Below are 23,614 nucleotides of genomic sequence, written 5' to 3' on the forward strand. Positions count from 1 at the left end.
TATGTTGTGATTGACAAATGGAATTCCCACGCATACAGAGGAGAGAACAGAGAAGCTTTTGAAGATCAAGGAACATGCTTTGAGAGACCCGGACCACACAAAGGATTGCTGAAATTGCAAATATGTCCCTTTCCCCTGCAGTTTTGCCCATCTACATCTTTCAGTCCTCTGTCAATAATTTCAAGCTATCTCTTCTCTTATTTAATATGAAGGTGGGATCCACTTCTAGGACTAAAAAAAAAAGTATGGTACTGTATATCATTTTTAATGGCATGCTTTAATTGTCCCTAAATTTGGACATACTCCTTCTTTTAAAATTAAATTTTAGTTATTCCAAAAAGGGAATGAAAGGGAGAGAAAGACAGAGAGAGAGAGAGAGAGAGAGAGAGAGAGAGAGAGAGACAGAGAGAGAGAGAGAGAGAGAAGACAGACAGACAGACCTATAGACAACAGCTAAACAGAGAAAGAGTAAGATAATTACATCAAATGCCAATACAGTGAGGATTAGATGGAATTTACTTAAAGCATGCATAGTCCCGGAAATTTTGTTCTCTTCTTTTTTTAAGAAGAGGCATACACAAACAAATACACATTTTGCTCTATACCACCCTCGGTTGCCCTACCTTCACAGGTGCTTTGTTAGTTCATGCAAAAGCAGTCTAGATTCCACCTTACAATTTTCTAATCTTGCATGCCTTTTGAGATTCAGCTTTTGCAAGAGCCTTCCACTTTCAAATCCCCTTGTTACTGCTATTTCCCCCCACATTAATTTGTTCCCTTAATTTTTTCTTATGTCCCCTCCCGCCATAAGCACATACACACAGAGGGACCCAAACCATATCCCCAGTTAAATTCCTCTCTCCTGCTGCAGAATCTCCTGCCAATCTAGAAAATCCACTGGTTTGGGGAAGGAAGACATCCAGGGTCCATTCTTTTGTGATTGGTTAGAAAGGGGCTTGGCTTTGCTTCTCCAACTTTTTGGGAGTGGGTGCCTATGTGTGCAGTCTGGGGGTAGGCTGGGCTTCTCTGATTGGCTAAGGGGCTGGCCCAAGATCCCCCCACAGTACTCAGAAGCAAGAGAAGAAGGGATCCACCTCTGGGACACTGGACCGTATAAAAGGGGAGCCTAAGAAGTTGACAGAGTCAGTAGGAAGTTTCTGCTGGGGTCTGGAGTGGAACTACATAAGTCAGACCATCCCTGTATGACTGGACACTAAAGCAGAACCCAGGATACAAAGAGTCTTCATGTCTAATATTTAGACATGTTCAGCTTTGTGGATTCCCGGTTACTGCTTTTGATAGCAGCAACTGTTCTACTCACCAATGGCCAAGGCGAAGAAGACAGTAAGTACCATCCGTAACTTATGTCCTTCGCAGTGCTGCATATATGCTCAGTAGCTGTTTTTATTGCCGTCGGGTGTAGACAGGGATGGAGAAAAATCTTTTCCCTGGTTTTCTTATCTGTTTTGGTTGAGATGCAAAGCAATTCCTGCAACTTCCAAAATGCATAGAATCGAGTGGCATGCAGGGCAAGAGGTGGCGGTGGTGGGGATCAAGCCATTCCTGCTGAACAATTTGTCAAAGGAGGGTAGGGGAAAGAAATGTTTTGGTTTGGTAAACTAAGTGAAATCCCTGTTGCCCAGGGCTGTGGCTCGGATAACCTAAAGATAAGACCTAGCGAAGAAAGTACATGTTATATCTGGTCTGGAGCAAAAGGTCAACAAATGTTCATGACCTTCTGGATGCATCTGGGACTGGCATAAAAGCAGGGAGAGAAAAGAAGTTTGAAAGCGTTGGGGCGAATGAAGTGTTCATTTCACCAGTTATCTGGAAGTGCTCTGTGTAGAAAAGGAGCCACTTTTAAAAGCAAACTTAACCAGCTGTGTATAGCCTTGGGCATGCTTCCTTTGGTCTCTTTTCCTCCCCTCCTCCCTCCTTCTCTCCTTTCCAAACATGTCCCTTGGGGCAAAGCAACAAGTTGGATCAATTAGAAACCCTGCACTTCCTTGCCAAGTTCAGTAAAAGTGGGCAGGCGGGTGGGACTGGGAGTGGATTATCATCGGAGGGGGACAAGAAAGGGGGGCAGTACAGTGAATGATGGAAAACCCATTCTGTATTCTTGGAAAGCTATGGCAGAACAGTCGTGAGGCGGGAGAGAAGGGTAGGAGGCTATTTTCCTGCCATGAAGAAGTCTGCAAAAGCCATCAGGAAAGTATTAGGTTCAGGGGGGGGGGGAGGACTTTGCGATGATTCATAAGGAAAATGTTTCAGCAACCTATAAAGCACAAAAAGTCTAGACATCACTTCATAGACAAAGCCAATTGGATAGCAAAGGATTGGGAAGGATGACTTGCACCAGTTAGCAAAATCCAATGGTGACATCTAGTGGCCACCAGGAGACTTGCATCGAACTAGGAAAGTGCTCTCATTCATATAGCCTTACCTGGGGTGGGGTTTCCAGTATGGCCCTGAACAGGACCATCACTGAACAAAGATGAGCCTGGGATCAACAACTAACTGTGGTTAGTCAACAATTCCTCTTTATCCTCAATGGGAAAAAACAATCGACATACCATCAGCAGAAAATAGGTCAAATGATGTCCTGTATCCAGTTGTGTGAGTTTTGCTGCCATCATGTGGCTGATGTGATTTTCTTGCAACATTGCAGGAAGGTATTGGTAGATGTGAGTTTCACGTTACAAAATTGTTCTGGTCCTTCCCTTCCCTTTTTATTTTTAAATCCTCTAGAATCGTGACGTTGCTTTCATTTTCTTCCCCTGTCAATAAAGTAAAATAGCTCTTAATGACTTGACGAAGTAATTCATAACAAGAGTCCAGTACTCTGTTTTAAAAGAAATTAACCCCACATTGGGAGAAATAATTCGTATTTTCTATTTTCTTTCTTTCTTTTTAAAAATGAAGCATTAGCAAAATTTCCTTACTTCTTCTTAGTGTCATCTCTCTTCTGCATTTTTCTTTTTGATGTCATCCTTGGTTTGGATAGTCATGCTCCATTTAATATTCACAAGTCCACCAGATGTTGATTTCCAAACAAGCTGGCATAAAATTTTAGCCAGTGGGGAGGCCATTCCACCTGCCTTATGAACCTCCCTGATCATGGTTTCCACCTGCTGGCTATCCCTCCTACCGGCTGTCCCTCCTTCCAAAATTGTTTGCAGCAGATCAGATTTCCTAAGGCCATGTAATATCAACGGGATACCATTCTTCCTCTACATGGGTCCTCCTTCAGTATGAATTCCTGACTCTCTCCTTTTCTCCCTCCCTATCTCTTTTCCTATTCAGAAGGTTGTTAATTTCCTTCTCTTTTTGTGCATGTGTTTGGTTTGGCTTTGGCTCCAGAACGCTGAGGTTAGCAATTGGATATAACAACTGGCCGGAGGTTTTGTTTAAATTCCAAAGCAACTGGAAGGAGTTATTGAGGGGCTGGCTCGTTTCCTGTGTCCTAGAGTTTACTTGATGAAAAACAGATGAGGTTTTAAAACACACACACACACACACACATGTAGAAGTCAGTGTAGGTGGAGAAGGGAGGAAAAGGGAGGCCCACAATCAGAAATAACATGATGAAAATAGATGTGTTCGCCAGGTTGATCCATCATAAAAAAGATTATCCCATTTACGACTTAGTTGCTTCATCTATTCTGCTGGTGCTTCCTGGCTTCCAGACAAACCTTCAACAATTCATTCATGCATCCTGTTTCTTTTGTTGTCTCTTTCTTTAGTTCCAACTACAGGAAGCTGCACATATAACGGACTAAGGTACAATGACAGAGATGTTTGGAAACCTGAAGCCTGCCGGATCTGCGTGTGTGACAGCGGCAATGTCCTTTGCGATGAAATGTTGTGTGAAAACCTTTTGGAGTGTGAAAATCCTTATATCCCCAATGGAGAATGCTGTCCAGTCTGTCCTGAATCAGGTACTGACCTAACCTACACTCCTCCTTCCTCCCATCCACTCATCCCATCATAATGGCCCACAGTTCCTTCCATCTCACAATCACCCATCCATTTATCATGTCTCTTAACAGTAGTCGGATCAAGTTCTCTGTCTACAAACATATTTAATTAGTCTAATCTAGTTCACTAATTCATCCATTTGCTCAAAAAACCCATCCATCTTCTACTAATGTACCCCAGTGTCCATCAAGATACCAGTTTCCTCTCCTTTTCTCATTTTATTCAGCAGTCCATAAACATGTAATCATACATCTAACTATCCATCCACATACAGATTCATCACTTCCTCTTTCTTTTCTAATCGTGTTCATATATCCATAACTTACCTGTCCACTCACCTATCCACCCACCATCTATACATCTCCCATTATCTAAAACCTTGTTTTCACTGCAAACAACGACACACCATTGCTTCATCTAAGGCTGCAGGTCTGATTGCCTCTCATGATTATTTATTAATTTAGATTTGATGTAATAATTTTATAAATGCATTTGTACGTGTTGCTTGCATACATCCATGAAAGTTGCCCCCCCCCCAAAAAAAAAAAAGCAAAGTCTGTAGGGCTAGGAATATTTTTCAGAGAAGGGGAAGCAAAGGTCTTTAGACTATGCCATCAAAGTCATCTTAAATGTATTTGATGTTAAAATACTAGACTTTGAGATGTAATCTGACAGGATTCCATCCTTTCGAATGTGAATTTCTTTAAAGTCTGTCTGATAAAAAATAATCATATTCTTTGAATTACCAAATGGTATCTTCAATAACAAGAGTTGCCAGTTCTATCAAAATATACTTCAATGTTCAGCAACAAGAGGAGAAGCCCAGTTCATTCCGAGTGAGTCCTCCCTTAGCCAGTATTCCATTAATGTCATTTGGCTGATTCTATGCAACACTAAGATTTGCTCAAACACATTAAACGAATTAAGCCAGGCTGATTCTGATAGGCACAGTGGAATTTAAGTTAGTTCAATTGGCTTTACAGTGGTTATGGTTGAATATGGATAGGGATTGTTCAGATTCTTAATAGCACTTTTCTTTTTGTATTCAAGGTGCCTCTGTACCCTACCCAGAAGGTGGAGTAGAGGTAAATTATCTTTTTGCAATCCTAAAGTCCATTCCATTGGATGCATTGTTATCTGAATTTTTAACACACTAATTGCAATTTTGTTCCTATCTGACAGGGTCCTAAAGGAGAGCCAGGCCCAAAAGGAGAAAGGGTATGTATTCATAATGAAGCTTTAGCTGATGATATCTCACATTATGATTTCTTTTTTAAAAAAAAAAAAAAGACAAGGCAGAAGATGACAAAATGCATGAAATGATCATAAAATATAACAAACCATTCAAACTTTTGAAATTTCCATTTCTACATGAGAAGAAGTCATGTCTGCTTAGATTGTTCTTTTCCACTCTTCCCCATCTTGTGGAAAGCATATTCATATTTCCATTGTCTTCCCACTCCTGGCATCATTTCAAAAGAGTTTTGGGTGTGGAGTGGTGGAAGTAATTGTAACTTTCACAAAACAAGACTCATATTAAGTTTCTTTGTAGCAATTCTGAGTGTCCAACTGTTGTTGTTATTTTTGTTGTTTTTAAGGCATCATATGGCCATTTTGGTTTAATTCATCACCATTCCTCAATGGTTTGATCCTCCAGAAATTTCCCAGCCAAGTTTCAATCTTGTTTTCTACTGAGGCAGGGAGGAAAGGCATAGACAGGCCTTCGTTCACATTTACCCGAGGAAAGAGGAATTTTCAGCCCATTCTGAAATTAAAATATGGTGTCATCACACCCATTGATGTCTTCTCCTTGTCTTTGTCTTCAGGGACCCACAGGCCCACCTGGCAGAGATGGCATTCCTGGACAACCTGGAATCCCAGGACCCCCAGGCCCTCCAGGCCCCCCTGGCCTTGGCGGAGTAAGTTGGCTCTCTCCAAGTTAACTAGATTACTCCAATTTATGGGAAATTGGCTTTTTAAGAACCCTAATAACATGTTCTCTCTCTCTCTCTCTCTTTTCCTTCGTCTTCTTCTTCCTCTTCTCTGGTAGAACTTCGCTCCTCAACTGTCTTATGGTTATGATGAAAAATCCGGTGGTCTCTCTCTCCCTGGCCCCATGGTAAGTGTTGATGGCTTGGGGATGGTTCAGGGAAAATGTAAGGTGAGGATTTTAGTGAAGAAGAAATAAAATGAGAAGCACACCTGAGAAGGGAAACAGGTGTACTACGGGAGATCTAAACCAAAGAGCCTTCCAGGCCTGGTCAGTTTCTTAATCCACAGGACAGAATTGAAACGCCATACTAAGACAGATACATAGATAAGGATATACTTTGTCTGCTGATGCTTGTCTCATACACTCGGCTAATCAAAGATATCCATATTTTTTCTTTTTTTTTTTCTGAAAACATGTTACCAAAAAGGCCAAGTAACTTAAGAACTAAAAATCTTAGTTCCCATGTGGGAAAGGAATGTGGGAATATAAATTCATTGAATTAAGAATCATGAGAGCTATATTTGCAGTAATGTGCTTATATCAAGTGGAGACTAACTGTTGAATTCCAGTCCCCATCAGCCCCAGCCAGCATGGCCCATAATCAGGAATGATGGGAGCTATAGTCCATCAAATCCCAATGGGTTGGATTCAGATTTAAACAGAATTATAGTACCTGTGTTAAAATCAGTGACATTTACGTCATTTATGAGTGATTTAAGTCCCAGTGATTTCAGTGGGTCTGCTTAAAGTATGACTAAATCCAGATCCAATCTGTAATGTTGTTCCCCAAGTGTTGGAAAATTACTTCCAATTCAGATTCAGGTCTATGATAATACCTCCATAGAAGAAGCTGGAACTGAGGCTGAGTGATAGTGCCTTAAGTCTATGACTGAACTATGAGAGTTCCTATTTTCAAAAATTTAAAGCAACCATTAATATGACTTCAAACAAAGCAGCCTTTTAGCGATGCATAATCGCTGTTCAGGTACATTATTGGTTTTGCTCATTTATTTCCTGCATTTCTTAACATTTCTCAGATGTTCTCCTCAAGTAGGAACCTCCCATTTTGTGTTACAGGCTCACTTTAGGTAATAAATAAATAAATAAATAAATAAATAAATAAATAAATATAAATAAATAAATAAATAACAACTACACACCAATCAGCTGGAAAGCTGTTGGTCACAATTAGCCACTAACACTGCAACTACAAAAGCAGGCATGCCATCAAAATGCATGTGGAACCTGAACCAAGAAGGATGAAAAAAATATGTAGATAATATAGAAGAAAGGCCATTTAGCAAATGACAGAGAGAGATGTCCAAACCTTTCATAACAAAGAAAGATCTTAAATATATGGTTAGGTAGGAAGTTGAAATGATAAAGTGACATCAAGAAAATATGGTTGTTGTCACACCAGGCCTATGGTGCACAAAAACTCATTGACATCAAGACAGGATGATGGCAGTTTCATTTATTCTTTAACACTAAGCTTGATTTTAAAATGTATTTATTCATTTTTAGGGTCCAGCTGGTCCTCGTGGTCTTCCTGGTCCTCCTGGTGCTCCCGTAAGTACTTTTCTCTTCTTCTTGAGAATAAACTCTCAATAGCCTTTAGACAAGGATATACTGCATTGGCATTTCAGCCTCGAGGTGCAATGTGAAAGTAGACTTCATCACAGTACTTAAAGCAAAGTTCATGACTCTGATAATCCCAGTTTGTTTATTTCTCAGTGTATGTACTAATGAGTATCATTTTCAGTGTCCCACAGAGCAAGGATTTTCTATCCTGTGCAGCATTTTACCTATTTTATGGATATCAGAAACAGTAGATTATGGTGAATAGGAAAAGCTCTATTTAATTTGCAATGATTGTAGAGTTGCAGAATTCAGCTAATCTTAGCACAGAATTTGAAACTGCTTTAGTAAGAGATTTCTTTTTTATATATTGCATGTATGGTTGGTCCTCTCTTCAGCGGCCTTCTCCATTAACATGCGTGTTAAAAGGCTTCTGCAAGGCTTCTGGGCAGCCAAGAGCAGAAGTGGAAGGTTTAACCAAGTCTGCTTTTCTCTATGATATGAGATGCCTATGTGACATTTTAAAAAATAGAGGCCAAACGTCTCTATAATATAGGAGGTGGCCATATATCTTTGTGATTTCTTAAGCCATAGGGACCAATAGTGTGCCCTAAATTTGGGCTCCGTCTCCATTCTAGGATTCACTTTTCAAACAAAAAGCCTTGGGGATACCAGTTTTCCAGAATCCATGACCTTTTCTCCTAGTCTGGACAGATAGACCTTGTTTTTCTATTGCCCATTCTGCTTATGCTCAGAGGCATTCTTCTCTTTAATTTCTTTGCAAAGTCAAGAGTCCATGAGCATTGATTCAAGTTAATCCTTACTAGGGAACTTAACAACCTCTATTGGGATTATAATATGGGGTGCAAAGAGTAGGGGTTTGGTAAATATGTACTGGGGAAGAGATATGGGCAGCGGGAAAGTGAAGAGTAGTGGAAGATTTGGCAACAGCAGGATAGGATAATTCAGAAAAATATTTTGCAGCAGGCAAAGCCGAAAGCCAGTTCACAAACAGGGGACTGATCCAAGCCAAGAGAGCACCATTGGAAGAAGGCATGGAGGCAGGGGCGGGAAACAGTGAGAAAGGGGGTCTCAGAGCTAAGTGAAATTCTTGGGCTCTTCCCCAGTCCACTCAAAATACATAGAGGTGCAGAACGTAGTCATTTTTCTTTCTAACATAGGTTTATTTTTACTCTTCCAGGGCCCCCAAGGTTTCCAAGGTCCCCCTGGTGAACCCGGAGAGCCTGGAGCTTCTGTAAGTACCATCTGATTCCCCCCCCCTTTTTTTTTTTTCTTTTCTTTATTTTCTTCTTGCATTTTCATTATTGTTACTGCCAAGCTGCACAGCTTAGAAAGGAATATCCTCCAGTCTGTTCATAGAAGTTCACATATTCCAACACTTGGGGGAGCTTGGGAACACAGAATACCACAGACAAGTCCCTCCTTTGGCCACTTCTTAAAAGATCTCCCAAGGTTATAAATGGTAGAGAGAGAGAAAATGTCTTCATGGTTCTGATTTTAATGCATCTTTTTCTTCTCAAAAAAATTCTCTAGGGTCCAATGGGTCCCCGTGGTCCAGCTGGCCCCCCTGGAAAGAACGGAGATGATGTGAGTGGCTGTGTCTTTCTTCTGGGAGAAGGAAACTTTTATTTTTAATGATCCAAAAACAGGGTGTGTCCAAAATGCCAGGCAAATCATTGACTTGAATGTTGAAGTTGCTTTGATTGGCACATCACAAATCCATTCAATCTTGCATTGTCTCCAGGACAATCAAGTAGGGTCTAGTCATGTGACTGGAGGGCTCTCGCCTTCAGGACCCTTTCTAAGGAAGTCACCCATGAGATACTGCTGACTGATGAAAGTGGAGATACAATGTCCTTCGGATGCTTTGCATTCTCTTTCCTCTGGTGGAGTCTGCAATATCAACCTCCATTTGCACTCTAGGTCATTCTCCTAACCCTATGTCACTACCCCATCACCAAAAGATGGAGCTTTAGCAATGTGTTTTATTCTTTCTTAGAGTCATAGAATCATAGAGTTGGAAGGGGGTCATGGACCATTGATTCCAACCTTCTGCTCAATGTAGGATTTGCAGCTAAAGCATCCCCAGGAGGTAGTGTCCAGGCTATTTTTGAAGATGTCTAGAGAAGGAGACCCCCACCAACTCTCTAGGCAACTGGCTCCATTGCTGAACAACCTTACTGTCAAGAAGTCCCTTCTAATGTTCAATTGAAATCTATTCTCCTGTAACTTCAAACCATTAGATCTGGTCCTACCCTCAGGGGCAGCAGAGAACAGGCCTGTTCCCTCCCTTCTGTGACAGCCCATTATCCATTTGGCCATCTTTCACTTCTCTACTAGCAGAGGCATCAACCTTAAGGCTACACTTGTTGAGTTTGTGAGTCCTTTTCTGATTGGCCCTTGCAAACTTTAAACATCTGTCCATCATGGGAAACATTTGTCCTTCATGGGAAACCAAGAGTTTAGGTCCGCTTTAACAAAAGACAGAACCTCAATCAATACTTTTCCTCTGGTAAATTGGTTGTAAAGCATAATTGTTCCAGCATTGGCTTAGATCTTCTCTTCTCTTCTTTCTCCAAGGGTGAAGCTGGTAAACCTGGCCGTCCTGGTGAACGTGGTCCTCCTGGCCCACAGGTAAGATATCTGGTTCCAAGGATATGAGGGGATAGCTGTCAAGCACTTGTCCTATTATGAAGAATCACACCCTAAACTACTACCCAAACAACAGATAGCTTAATGGGAGGATAAATTGGCATCTTTGATCATGGCTTGTGTTGCCTAGGGAGAGCCATGGAATCTCCAACACTTGTAGCAGAGCCTTTGAAAGAACAGGTTTGGCTAGATATGGTGACTCTCTGGCCCTAAAGATGTTGTTGAATTACACATCTCAGCATCCCTGGCCATTGGCATTTTGTCAGGTGCTAATGAGAGGTAGAGTCCAATGCAATCTAAAGAACTCATTGTTGCCCAAGAACTGGTAAGCAACATTGGTTTGGAGTGGTTTAAGCATCATAGTTCTTGATGCTTTGGTACAGAGGGATAATTTATTTATTTAGACATGCACACAACCTCTTCCTAACACCACTCCACTATTTAATGCAAGGATATCTTAGAAGAAATTCCTATTTCAACTCATCCTTACAGCAATTTTGCAAGGCAGTAGATTAGACTGAGAAAAGCAAATTACCTGAGGCCACAAGATGAATGAAATGGATAGGATTTTAAAGCCACATCTGGACCCAATTCACTTCATACATTCAGATTAGGTGGATGCAAGTAGGTTCCTTCTCAGATTGGGAATTATGAGCTCTTCATGGGTAGTCCCATTTCAAAACCTTTGATCTTGAAGAGAATTCAACAGTAACATTCAGGCATGGCTGGAGGATAAAACTGAGCCACTAAGATGACCCAACCAGAATACTGATATGTGTCACACTTCAATCTCTCAGAGCTTTTACATTATTAGTCTTGTAGCTACTGCTGAAGCACAGAATAAAGATGTGTTCATCATATGCCAGTCCCTGGTGTGAAAAGTTCCCATCTACATGTAACCAACAAATACTTAGAAGGATGAGGTTTGATTCTCTCCTTTTCTCTTTGCTTTCTGCTACATAATATTTTTTAATTCTTCTCCAGGGTGCCCGTGGTCTTCCCGGAACTGCTGGCCTGCCAGGCATGAAGGGACACAGAGTAAGTACTTACTAACTGTTCAACCTCTGGTTCATATCAGGAATCTTGTAATTCACATATCCCAACGCTAACTTATTACTTCTGAGTAAGTAGGCATATCCTTTTAGGAGATTTTAGGAATAATGTGCCATCACGACACAAGCACCACTTGTGACTGCCACCAAGAGATGTTCACTGTCTCAGTCCTGGCATTCATTACAAACATGAAGGTGACCATTCAAAATGAAGTCCTTCTTTCTCATCTCAGTGAGAGCCAAATCCTGATTAAACAAAACTCAATGAATAAAATCTTTAAAACAATAATCCGGATACTGTTGCTCTTGTGATAGCTGAGCATGTGGATATACATTTATATCCTGTCTTTCTTATATCCAAGTAGGTCTCTCATTCCTGGTACTGACTAGATGTAGGCTTGCGTAGCCTCTGTAATATTGCTAATATGGAAATGATTTAGTTAAGCTATATATAATGGGATCCAAATTTTTCCTAGCTGATTATTGCAATAGGACAACCACCATCTTTTCTAGACCTACTTCTTTGATTCTAATATTTCTCTTTTATCTCTTTCCGCCCATCCTATTCACTTTAGGGTTTCAGTGGTCTTGATGGTGCTAAAGGTGATGCTGGTCCAGCTGGCCCCAAGGTGAGTATTCTGTTTCAGTGATGGCCTCCTTCATTTTATAAAAGATTCCATTCCCTTCTATTATGTATTGAATGTTGGTTCTCTCTTCATTCTTAGGGTGAGCCTGGTAGCCCTGGTGAGAATGGTGCTCCCGGACAAGTGGTGAGTATACGCAGCCATTGTTCTTCTGTGGATTGTTATAATCCATCCATATCTTACAAGCTTAGGTTATCAGCAAAAAGTTGTATAGGTGATGTTATAGAAATAGAGGAAGCTTCCTTTTCTCCAAAGCAAGAGAGAGAGAGAGAGAAGCGCTGTACTACAGCTCAGTGGTACAGCACAGGCTTTGCATGCAGAATGACTCAGTGTCAATCCTTTGTGTGACCATTTGAAAGATACCAGGTGATAGTGACAGTGATGCCTAAGACTCCACAGAGATACTGACACAACCAGTATAGACATTATTGGGTTAGATGGATCAATAATCTGACTTACTATAAGGCATCTTCCTATGTTTTAGATACTAGGGTAACACCTTTCAAGCTTTGTGCTTTGAGAATGGATTCAGTTGAACTTTTTATCTCAACATGCTTTAGCAATGTTGGAAATTTCATGGGCCTCATTTGTCTCAAGGTGTGCAATGCAGTAGGCTTCTTTTCCCACTTTGTTCCATGGACAGTGCCTGGGGAAAAACTTTCACATGAATGAGTTCTATGTGATGGCTAATGCACAGCAACCCTGAAATATAATGCAAATATTCCATCTGAATCCAATCTTAAATGAGAGATAGCTGCCTCTTACATCAGGGATAGAACATCCTGACATGAAGAACATCAAGGAAACACAGCAGGCAAGACGAAGTATTACTTTGTGAGCAACTGGAGATATCTGTGTGATATTTCAGATAGTAAGGCCAGAGAAGACATGCCAGGACTGAGTGTTTGTACCCTATGAGTAGGGAAAGCCACCGGGCAATAACTTGGTTTAATGTATTCCATAAAAATATTTTTCCTCAGCCTTTAAGTTGCAGGCACAGCCAGAATAACAGGGAGATATAGTGAGAAGGGGGTGTCATAGGAGAAATGAGGAATTAAAAAAAAATAGTTTCAAATCAGGAGCACATGAGATGTATGAAGAGAGACACACTGACATCTTATGATATTGGCAGTGGACCATAAACATTTGCCTCAAATAAAACTTGTTAGTCTTCCAGGTGTCACAAAACTTTCAAATAATGCTCTCTCAATCACTGTGTCCCCTGATGACTAAAGGAATCCTTCACCACCAATGGGAAGGTGGCATTGCACTTATAGAAATACTGTAGGTTGTAGGTCCTTGAGAACAACAAGTTAACAGAAAGGATAAATGCATAACAAAGAGCCAACGAGCAAAGCTGCTTTTTCTCCATCCTCTGATCTTATTCCTCCTTCCCCTGACCAGGGTCCCCGTGGTCTTCCCGGTGAGAGAGGTCGCCCTGGCCCTGCTGGCCCTGCTGTAAGTATATCCTTCTGCATTGCTCCATCTTAGTGATGCTTGCTGGACTGGCCTCAACAACCAGCTTCCATCTCTTCTATGGCTTGGCGAAAAGTTGACTGCAATTCAAAGTCTTTCTCCTCTTCTCTCCTACAGGGTGCTCGTGGTAATGATGGTTCCCCAGGTGCTGCTGGTCCCCCAGTAAGTACTTCTGCAAAGTTCTGCTACTTCTCTGTTTCTTCTTAATATTACCTGAGTGCAGATTATTTTCTTGTAGAGAAGAAAGGGCCATATGAAATTTTGGCCATAGCCACTCGGCCTATCCAAAACAAGAATCTGCAGGACAATTCTGTGTCTATAATTAATGGACTATGGGATGGAACAAATTGTTTCATTCCAGTTTCCTTCTTCTTATTCCAAAGCAAAGGCCAACCTCTGCCCATTGCTGCCCATTGTTGGCCAATGTTAGGAATCTGTTAATCTGATAGTTGAAGGAAAACTGTGTAATCATCACTTAATATCTTCTCTTTCTTCTTTCAGGGTCCCACTGGTCCAGCTGGTCCCCCTGGCTTCCCTGGTGCTGTTGGCCCTAAGGTAAGGACACCTGAGTGCCTTGACATTTTAAAGTAATTTTTGTGAGGTTCATAACCTCACAAAACCTCATCCATTTGATTTCAAGGCTATGGTTCAGAAAAAGAGCCAATTTCGGGGAGTGGGTGTCAGTTTTTGCCCACTTTTTTTTAAGATGAAGATTTCTATGGAGTTGTTTTTTGCCTTAGATTTCTTAGCAAAGCAGACACGTATTTTCTTGCTCTTAGAGATGAATTATAGACTATTCCTCAGTCACTATGCTCCTCACAATGATAAGCCTGATTTTTAAAAACTTCTCCCATACACTCTTTGTATCCTGCCTATATTACTGAGAAGCTCTAATAATTCCCTAGTAAGGAATCAGGATTGAGGACTCTACAGACTGGAGTGGTCCACTTCTTATATACTAGAAGGAATGTGGTTCTGCATAGTTATTTCTCTGTCAGCTTTAATAGGTAATAGAAATCAGAAGAGGGAAACTGACTGTGTGTTTCCCACTCCACTGTCTGATGCACACACCTCTGGGAAGATGCTGATACGAGAAAGAAGCAACCCATTATTACATGTTCAATTTAATCTCCAGGGTTCAAAGGTTATTAGGGCAGCATAAGATGGAACCATAAAAAAGCAACAACTACAGAAGATCTGAAGCAAAGGGCTTAGGAGGAGGTGTCAGTGGAACACAACAGGCCTTGAAAAGACTTCTTAGACAGAAGGCCTCAAGTCTCTGATCTCTGGGGATCTGGGAGGGCATGAGGCTCCAACAAAACCAGATCATAGGCCTTATAGAACTGAACCAGTAGTCCTGACAAGAAGCTTCAGAATTAGATGTGACATAGTACTGGCTGAGATGAAACATGTTGCCACCAGACCTGAGAAAAAGTATTTACACTCATTATTATTCTTTCTCTTGTTGCTCAGGGTGAAACTGGTGCCCAAGGCTCTCGTGGTAGTGAAGGCCCACAAGGTGCCCGTGGTGAACCTGGCCCACCTGGTCCTGCTGGCGCTGCTGGTCCTTCTGTAAGCCACACTCTCAATTCATTTTTGCTTTTATTTTCCATTCTGACATGTTTCAGAATCTATTTCACAATGATGTTGATTATGATCCTTCTCTCTTCCTTTTCTCCTGCAGGGCAACCCTGGTTCTGATGGTCAGCCTGGTGCCAAAGGTGCCACTGTAAGTTGTCTCCACATCACAGTGCTTCCATTTACGTTATCAGCACCCTTTGTTACCATTTGCCTCACCATCTCTGCCCTCTCATTTAGGGTTCTCCCGGTATTGCTGGCGCTCCTGGCTTCCCTGGTGCTCGTGGTCCAGCTGGACCTCAGGGTCCCAGTGGTGCTCCTGGTCCCAAGGGTAACAGCGTAAGTGTCTTCTACATTTCACTCACCTTTTGACTCAACACTTATGGTGTGCATGCTTTCAAAAGACTTTGAACAAATCAAAAGCTGGGTACCTGGGTGGGCTGTTGGGAAAACCCCAACTCCTTTAGCCACTAGGAGATGCTACAAATTCCTATAATAATATCACTAACTCAGAAATTCCTCCCTTTGCATTTTCCGTTATCACTTCCTCCCCAGCTGTGATTGTTTAACAGTCACAGTGCCTACATTCTCATAGTGTTGCCACTTAGTTCCAAATCTGTACCTGATCAGAGGAATAGAGCCTCCAGATATTTTGCTGACTTTGGAATCCTACCACACCACCCTGTCAGCATATGCTGAGTTTGGAAAGTCTGAAAATTACAGCATTTCAAAGCACCTAAATCTGTGCAGCAGATGGGGTAACAGCATCAAAATGATACATCATGGTGTGGAAATGCATGCTTTGAGGTCAGCTCTTCTGAAATTATTTTGCAGGGTGTCTCAGCTTGCAAACTCCACAGAGAATTTATTAATTGTAATGCCTGTTTTGAATTGACACTGCTTGATGGGTGTATTCTCAAATCCTGTCCCACTAGACACTGCTTTCTACCATAAACCCCTTCTAGGCAGGTGTCAAATCAATTATCAGCTGACTCCTAGCATCTTACCAGACCCGTTCCTCTCTGGAGTGTTTTGGTAATGGATGCCTTGCTGAGAGTCACCTGGGGGGGGGGGTGTCTCTTATTCTTAGAGAGGGCATGAAATAGGTCCACTGCATCATTACTTGCACTGACTGACATAAATGATTGTGCTGTTTTCTGTCTCTCTTTGTTATCTTTAGGGTGAACCTGGTGCTCCTGGAAACAAAGGAGATGCTGGTGCTAAAGGCGAACCTGTGAGTGTGCATCTCACCTGGAATGCATTTGTAACTTGACTTCTGTTCTGTTCTTTGTTTTCCTTACACACACACTTACCTCAGCCTCTTTCCTTTTCTCTTTCAGGGTCCCGCTGGTGTCCAAGGTCCCCCTGGTCCCCCTGGTGAGGAAGGCAAAAGAGGATCCCGTGGTGAGCCTGGACCTGCTGGTTTGCCTGGACCTGCTGGTGAACGTGTACGTAGCAGTTTCATCTTTTTGTCTCTTTTTAGCTCAGGCTGCCAAGATCACACACTTGCCACCTTTCTAGAATAAACCCAATCTGTGCATGGGTCATATGCCTGTCTATTATGCCCACATAATGTTGTTGTGTGCTTTCAAGTAATTTCTGACTTATGGCAACCCTAAAATGAACCTAACATAGAGTTTTCTTGGTAAGATTTGTTCAGAGAGAGTTTGCCCTAGCCATCCTCTGAGGATGAGAGAGTATGACTTGCCCGAGGTCACCCCATGAGTTTCCATGGCTAAGCAGGGATTTGAACCTGGTCTCCAGTGTCCTAGTGCAACATCTAAACCCCTATGCCACGTTGGCTCTTAGGTTAGTCAAATTACACACTGAAACCTAAACACATCAAATAAAAAAGACATAGCAAGCCTCAGAGAGTAGGGCTATTCTGTCGGGGGAAAACTATTCCATAGGTATAGGATACTGCAACACTTTAAAAGAAATTACATTTGCAGGTGTGCAGGTACCTCTATCATTTGTTTGGTATCAAAACTTAGTTACATGAATGGCTACTACTAGCCTTGATAGCTATTTATTTTTTCCAGTGTCTGATAGTGTCACTCTCAATATTAGTCATTGTGAAACACAGACAGGAAGGGTGCTAGTGTACCCATGTCCTACTTGTAGGCCACCTAGAGGCATCTGGTTAGCCATTGTGGGTCCAGAATGCTGGACTAGACAGACCTTTGCTGTTATCCAGCAGGGCTATTCTTAGCTCTCTAAACCCACACCAAAAATAGGTGGGACGCTGATATTCTTTATCATTTAATGGATGTCTGTACTCATTTCCTTTCTTCTGCAAATAATTCAGAACAGAATCAAGAAATGAGCACCAGATTTTTCATCTGTTCCTGAGCTGAAATCCCATGACTGCTGCATTAAAGCAGGTTCCATTTTGAATAGGGATGAAGAATGTGTGGCCCACTAGAGATGCACCTCCCAACATCTCTCACCACTGGCAGTGTTGGCTAGGGCTGATGGGAGTTGCAGTTGAACAGTTCAGAAGAGTAACAGATTCTTTACGCTGATGTAGAGAGTAAATAATGGAGACCTTGAAAGTAAAAGAGTTGCCCATAGTATGGCCAACTCATCAGACCTGTTAGGTGATTTGTAAGATCAAGACTTCCCTTATTATCCTTTTACTCCCATAGGGAACTTTTTTTTTTCTCAGTTTCCTGGCTCCCTTTTGTAATGGTGTGCCTGAATCTCTTTACTATGCAGGTGTCTTTACTGCACCCTAAATAAGACACTTTTGAAGTCTTTCCTGCATGGGTTATGTGGGCTGAATAGAAAGAGGCAGTGTGGGTGGATGGGTTGATATTCCTGCTTTTAGCTATGACAGCTGAACTCTAATTCATGTGAGAAGGCAGTTATCATAACTCTGGATTTCATTTCAGTCACATGTATATAATCCTGCCATGCAAGACTTTTATTTAATAGACTTGTTGGCCCTTTCCCAGTGATTAAAGGCTTCAGTAATTCCTCACCCCATCACCCCTTCTTGTCCACATCAGAAGAAATGACCCACTTCAATTATTTTGATAAGGGAATCCCTCTTTGCAGCTCACCTTTCAGCCACTGGGCCACCTATGTAACACTAACCTGGTCCCTTGATCTCATTCACAGGGTGCTCCTGGAAGCCGTGGTTTCCCTGGCTCTGATGGCATTTCTGGTCCCAAGGTGAGTTCTACTCTCATGCTGTTGTTTTCTATAGAAGAAAGGTATAAAATTAAAAGAGGCTCAGTTTCTTGACACCTTAGATTGGCATTGCTGACTAAGGGGAAAGTAGAGCGGTTGGGCTGGAAGATGGGAATGGCTCTTGGAGAAGAAATGTCTCAACTAAGCCTTTTAGAATGTAAAGCGAGGTAGATACTGTTAAACCAGGATCAGTGGGAATATGCTTTCAGAAGAAGGGAGTTCAGGGTGATTCTTTTGTCCCTTTCAATGTGATTCAAGTCTTCCTCTACCACAATATTTATTCCTTTGATCAATATAATATTTTTTTAAAGAAAAATGGACTCACCATACTGGCTGCACCACTCAGAGAGCTATAGTAAAACAAAAAATAATGTTTAAAGCTCTGAATTAATCTCAGATGGTCTGAACAGGTACCATCAGTGTGGAGGAGTATATCTGTTCATCCCATGTAGGATTAAAGGCACTCTGCCCAGGAATAGGTTGCCCATGCTATAACCTGCTGCATTCAAAATAATCCTATTTATTTTCATCTCCTCCTTTCAATGAGGGCAGTGGGTAGCAAAAAGGAAATCATGAAAATAAAATACTTTTAAAAGTATTCAGCTTAAATACTGGGATAATGTTCCATTTTGGAGATGGGAGGCTAAAAAGTAACTTGTGGAAGATCATACTCAGTGGGTTGAACCCAACGATGGAAAGTTTAAACCTAAACAAACACAAACATTCTATGTGTTTTCCTGAGAATTTTCAGAGTAGTAAATCTTGCATCAAAAATCCCACCCACCCCCAAGACTACTTTAATTTCAGTTTTCTTCCTTACATTTTGCCCCTTTCTCTCATTGGAATTCTCTAGATTTACTTCACATCCATGTGCCCAGAGCTCCATGTGCCCATTTCACTAAAGTGCAACCAGAGTCAGAATAATTCTTGCATCTAATTTCTTGTATTAGAAATTGGGATTGATTCCTGGGAATGATCCTTCTCTCGTACTTTATTTTTCTGTACATCCACAAAATTATGAAGTATAAACCATCCATATGTAACTGGGCAGTCCCATGTCGGTTTCGGTTTCTTCCTCAACTCTTTGTCCTCCCCGAATCCTTAGATTTAGCTCTAATATTTCACAGAAGCCTTGTTAATTGTGAAAGATAAGCCAATGTCCATTAGATGTAAATTTTTATAAATGTCATTCTCACAGTCAAGAACAAATCATTTTACCATTTTTCTCTTCACTGCAAGAAACTCATAAAAAACCTGAGCTGTTTTTGAAGATTACTCACAGTTCAGGACTTATTCTGCACGGAAAATAATATTTCAGCACAGAGATTTCCCGCATAGAAAAGTGCATTTTCTGCAGACAAATGCTATTTTCTGAACCCAAAATTATATTTTCTATGCAGAAAACTCCTTTTCTGTGCACCCACAGAAATCCTCCCATGCATCTGCTATACTCAAGTTTGCAGAGTAAATACCCAAGATTATGTTTTCTATACAGAAAACCTGTTTCGTGTACAGAAAATGCTGTTTTCTGCATACCTACAAAAATCCTAACGTACACTTGCTGTATGGAAGTTCTTGGATTATCCTCATCAGATTTCCTGACATTCAAGAAATCTATTTTCCAGTCATTTTGGGGTATTCTTTCTCTCCCTAGTCAATATTTACCTGCTGCATCTAATGTCTTCTGTTGACTACAATTCCTCTTCCAGGGTCCCCCTGGTGAACGTGGTTCTCCTGGCCCCTCTGGTCCCAAAGGATCTCCTGGTGAAGCTGGACGCCCTGGTGAGCCTGGTCTCCCTGGAGCCAAGGTGAGTGAATGAGATGTGATGGATTACACAAAGATCTAGCCACTATTAGCCCCTCAGTCACATTCTATGTCAGGTTTCCATGCCAGTGTTGCATTTGGCCCCTAGAAAAGAATTAGACAACAAAATGTGAGAAAATAATAAATTCCTCTGGTTATATTAGTTGCACAACTTGCACTCATAGAGTCATAGAATAATAGACTTGGAAGAGACCACAAGGACCATCCAGTCCAACCCTCTGCCATGCAGGAAATCAAAATCAAAGCATCCTCAATAGATATTTTTTAAAGTATGCAAAGTACTTCCCTGCCACAGTCTGGCAAAAAGGTATTTAATCATTCTATTTTGGGAGATAGGAGAACAAAGCTTGAGAAATAAAATAAGTTTGACTGAGCTGAAGGGAAGATTTCTTATGATGGCTTTCCATTTCCCTCTTTGGGATATTTTTCACAAAAATGAGCATCTTGAAATAGGCCCAAAGCAGATCTTTGCAAAGTTACTTTTTTTGGAATCCCCCAATATAATTTTTCCAAGCTTTATATTAAAGTATGTGCCTATGACACCATCACATAATCAGATCTGAATGTCTACATGGCACTTGGACATCCTTACATTGAATTATATGATCCTGGATCCTTGGTTGGGTTACTCTGGAAAGTAGATGAAGCCCTTAAAATTGCACTAAAGCAGAAGGAAGGGGAAGCAATGGCTGCAAATGGCACTGGGAAAATAAAAGTAAGGAGATTTTGACACAAACTGGCCCACTAACCTTCCTGCGTATTTTGGCCTGTTACAGACAGCCAAAATAAAGCTGCTTCGGGTCACAGTGGAGGGTTGGTGTTTCAATGATGCATGCGTCCTAAGAGTCCAGAAGCTACACCAAAGCCACACTTCAGTCTGGAGCGTGACTTTGGTGCGACTTCTGGACTCTTAGGACGCATGCATCATTGAAACACCATACCTCCACTGTGACTCGAAGCAGCTTTATTTTGGCTGTCTGTAACAGGCCTCAATTTCTTTCTGACCCTGCTTTCTCCTAGTTGCTTGGTTGCTTTTGTGAGATTAAAAAACAAAATTAAAAACATATACCATTCTATTTAAATTGCCATAAAACCAGAATTGCTGTAAAACCAGAAAATCAACAATAAAACACTACTAAAACTGGAACTAATTTAAGAGACATCTACAACATGCCGGAAAAGCTTTTTAAAAAAGTTTTTCATCCTTTGATGAAAGGAACACAAGCTATGGGGTACATGTGTTGGATTTATTGACTATTCAGGTATTCTGAGCAATTATTTAAAGGAAGAGTTAGATGAACATTTCCAACAGGAGCTTTGAATCCAAAAGTTGTACAGAAACATCTTTCACACAATTGGGTATATTTCCATCCTAGAAGAGTTTTTGTTACATTTTGGACTGCAACATCCCAGTGGCCACTGGCCATGCTGGCTGGGGGTTTCTGGGAGTTGTAGTTTTGCTAAAAAGGTTAAACATTCTGCAGAAAAGGTACATAGTTAGGGGGTTCTCAGGACAAATACTTTTAGATATAGTATGAGTCCCAGTCCTGGGGAAAAAGTGGGATACAAATATAATAATAATAATAATAATAATAATAATAATAATAATAATAAATTACAGCCATTTTAACATTCACAAATTAATAAATGTACTGACCCTGAATACTCAGTGGGCCTGGCCTACTATGGATGCACAACCCCAGAGCTGTGTGTCACATCTTTCGCAGCATCAGAAAAGATTTTGAGGTTCAGAGCATGCAGTGCCATGCCTCGAGTGGCAAAGACGGGGCAATCCAAACAATCCTGTTCTTCCTAGTTAGCAAATTCTCTTTGCTAATGCACTAAGAGGCTGCTCATTCATTTTCTTTCCTTCTCTCCCTCTTAGGGTCTGACTGGTAGCCCTGGTAGCCCCGGTCCTGATGGCAAGACTGGACCCACTGTAAGTAATACATTAATCTTTAATCTTTCTCCCTTTTCTGATGGGGACTCTTGTTCATTTTTCCTTTTCCTGCCCTAACATGAGTGGTTTATTCTTCCTCTTATAGGGTCCTGCTGGTCAAGATGGTCGCCCTGGACCTGCCGGTCCTCCTGGTGCAAGAGGTCAAGCTGGTGTGATGGGATTCCCCGGACCTAAAGGCGCTGCTGTAAGTAACCTTCTGCTGGATTTTATATTCCCTTGGGTAATAATGCAAGACCCCCAAACTGTGGGTTTTCTCCTTCAAGTGAGGTTTTACATCATGTTCTCAAAATACAAATAGTGTTGGGTCCAGATACTGTAAGAGTTTCTAATGGTGGACTCCAGGACTTCTCAAAAACTGTTTGTATCCTGTAATTTCTGCTTCCAATATGTCTTGAAATTATGGCTCCTGTTGGCTGTATTGTAATTGCCTTCCAGCCATTCCCTGCCGGAGGGATCAAAATTTGGTGGATCTATAAATGTCAAATTTGTTGGTCCCATTTCCATTCCTTAATTATGATTCTGGATCTGCAGTTAATTACTGTAAAGCAAAATCAAAGTTTTACACACCATGCACAAAGCCAGTTTACATAAAAATCTCTTCTAGAGAACCCTTTTTCCAGAATCTTCATTTTTTTACATTGACATTACGGTTGCAATGATTCTAGTTTGCTGAACAGGTTTCAAGAATGCTTTTAGATATCCATATATCCATGTCCCCTTGTACATGTCTTCAGGAATTTTTTGCAGAGAATAATTGACTTGTGTTGATTCACAACTTCAGATAAGGTTACTGATCCTCCCTTAACTCACAAGGGTATAATAATGCATAGATTGTACAGGTTTGCTAATGTTACTTTGGAAGTACATATTAACAGACCAGATACTTTCAGGGCAACTGCCCCAAAGTTTCCTGTAAGGACTTTTAATACTTCAGCTTTTCATTCAGTGAGCAACAATATGAAACGCTCATAGATTTTGCATGGAGAGCACTGTCATTCAGCTAGACAAAAAGTTTCCTAAACTGCTTTATCATCTCTCTGTTGGTTTGGGTGCTTGTATTTGTAGAGTAATAAGAAAGTGCATGGTTTTTCAACATGACAGGAAGAACTAGAGTCTGAGGAAAGAAAAGTGGGGGATGCTAGAAGTGTCATGATATGGTGGCATTCCAACATGGGCCCTAAAAGCAGAAGTTTATTACTCCATTTTCAAGGATGATGTTTTACAATATAAAACAATCATTGAGCCATTGCCATTTTCCAAAATTCAGAAGCATGGGCACTCTAGTCTTCCCCACTCCAAGAATAACCATATTTGCACATTGTTAGCACATGGATTTGCATCCAGCATGTATTTAATATCCACATCATGAATCTGTACTAATGTAGGTCAATGTTTGGAGGATGAAATGAAACTCCAGTCCTAGGAACATCTTATTTCTTGCTTGGGGCTCATAAAGTTGATTCTCTGAAACAACTCCCTTTTCCTCCTTCTTCTAGGGTGAGCCTGGCAAACCTGGTGAAAGAGGTGCTCCTGGAGCTGTTGGTGCTGTTGTAAGTATTTTATTCCTTGTCCCTTTTGTCCACTTATTCCCTAATCCGTCTGGGCTAGTCCCTGCAGAGGGTTTTTAAAACAAAAATTGAGGTAGATTTTGCTTTGCGTTGA

At 41.1% G+C, this 23,614-nt stretch overlaps 1 protein-coding gene across 1 annotated transcript in view; it reads left to right on the forward strand.

Moving 5' to 3' along the window:
* Window positions 1–1,133: 1,133 nt before the first annotated feature.
* The window catches only part of COL1A1 (collagen type I alpha 1 chain), a 45,764-nt gene continuing 23,283 nt past the window's right edge, over window positions 1,134–23,614 (forward strand). Inside the window, exons 1-26 of the mRNA XM_089531662.1 lie at window positions 1,134–1,344; window positions 3,744–3,938; window positions 5,029–5,063; window positions 5,161–5,196; window positions 5,805–5,897; window positions 6,029–6,097; window positions 7,496–7,540; window positions 8,751–8,804; window positions 9,104–9,157; window positions 10,151–10,204; window positions 11,207–11,260; window positions 11,850–11,903; window positions 12,000–12,044; window positions 13,323–13,376; window positions 13,512–13,556; window positions 13,896–13,949; window positions 14,868–14,966; window positions 15,079–15,123; window positions 15,213–15,311; window positions 16,153–16,206; window positions 16,313–16,420; window positions 18,096–18,149; window positions 19,877–19,975; window positions 21,878–21,931; window positions 22,038–22,136; window positions 23,449–23,502. Of these exons, the coding sequence (XP_089387788.1) occupies window positions 1,263–1,344; window positions 3,744–3,938; window positions 5,029–5,063; window positions 5,161–5,196; window positions 5,805–5,897; window positions 6,029–6,097; window positions 7,496–7,540; window positions 8,751–8,804; window positions 9,104–9,157; window positions 10,151–10,204; window positions 11,207–11,260; window positions 11,850–11,903; window positions 12,000–12,044; window positions 13,323–13,376; window positions 13,512–13,556; window positions 13,896–13,949; window positions 14,868–14,966; window positions 15,079–15,123; window positions 15,213–15,311; window positions 16,153–16,206; window positions 16,313–16,420; window positions 18,096–18,149; window positions 19,877–19,975; window positions 21,878–21,931; window positions 22,038–22,136; window positions 23,449–23,502 (1,788 nt within the window). The 5' untranslated portion in view covers window positions 1,134–1,262. The remainder of the gene's footprint in view (window positions 1,345–3,743; window positions 3,939–5,028; window positions 5,064–5,160; window positions 5,197–5,804; window positions 5,898–6,028; window positions 6,098–7,495; window positions 7,541–8,750; window positions 8,805–9,103; window positions 9,158–10,150; window positions 10,205–11,206; window positions 11,261–11,849; window positions 11,904–11,999; window positions 12,045–13,322; window positions 13,377–13,511; window positions 13,557–13,895; window positions 13,950–14,867; window positions 14,967–15,078; window positions 15,124–15,212; window positions 15,312–16,152; window positions 16,207–16,312; window positions 16,421–18,095; window positions 18,150–19,876; window positions 19,976–21,877; window positions 21,932–22,037; window positions 22,137–23,448; window positions 23,503–23,614) is intronic.

The sequence above is a fragment of the Sceloporus occidentalis genome, unplaced genomic scaffold (genome assembly GCF_023333645.1).
Source record: "Sceloporus occidentalis isolate IW3139 unplaced genomic scaffold, rSceOcc1.0.p SCAF_7, whole genome shotgun sequence".
Lineage (NCBI taxonomy): Eukaryota > Metazoa > Chordata > Lepidosauria > Squamata > Phrynosomatidae > Sceloporus > Sceloporus occidentalis.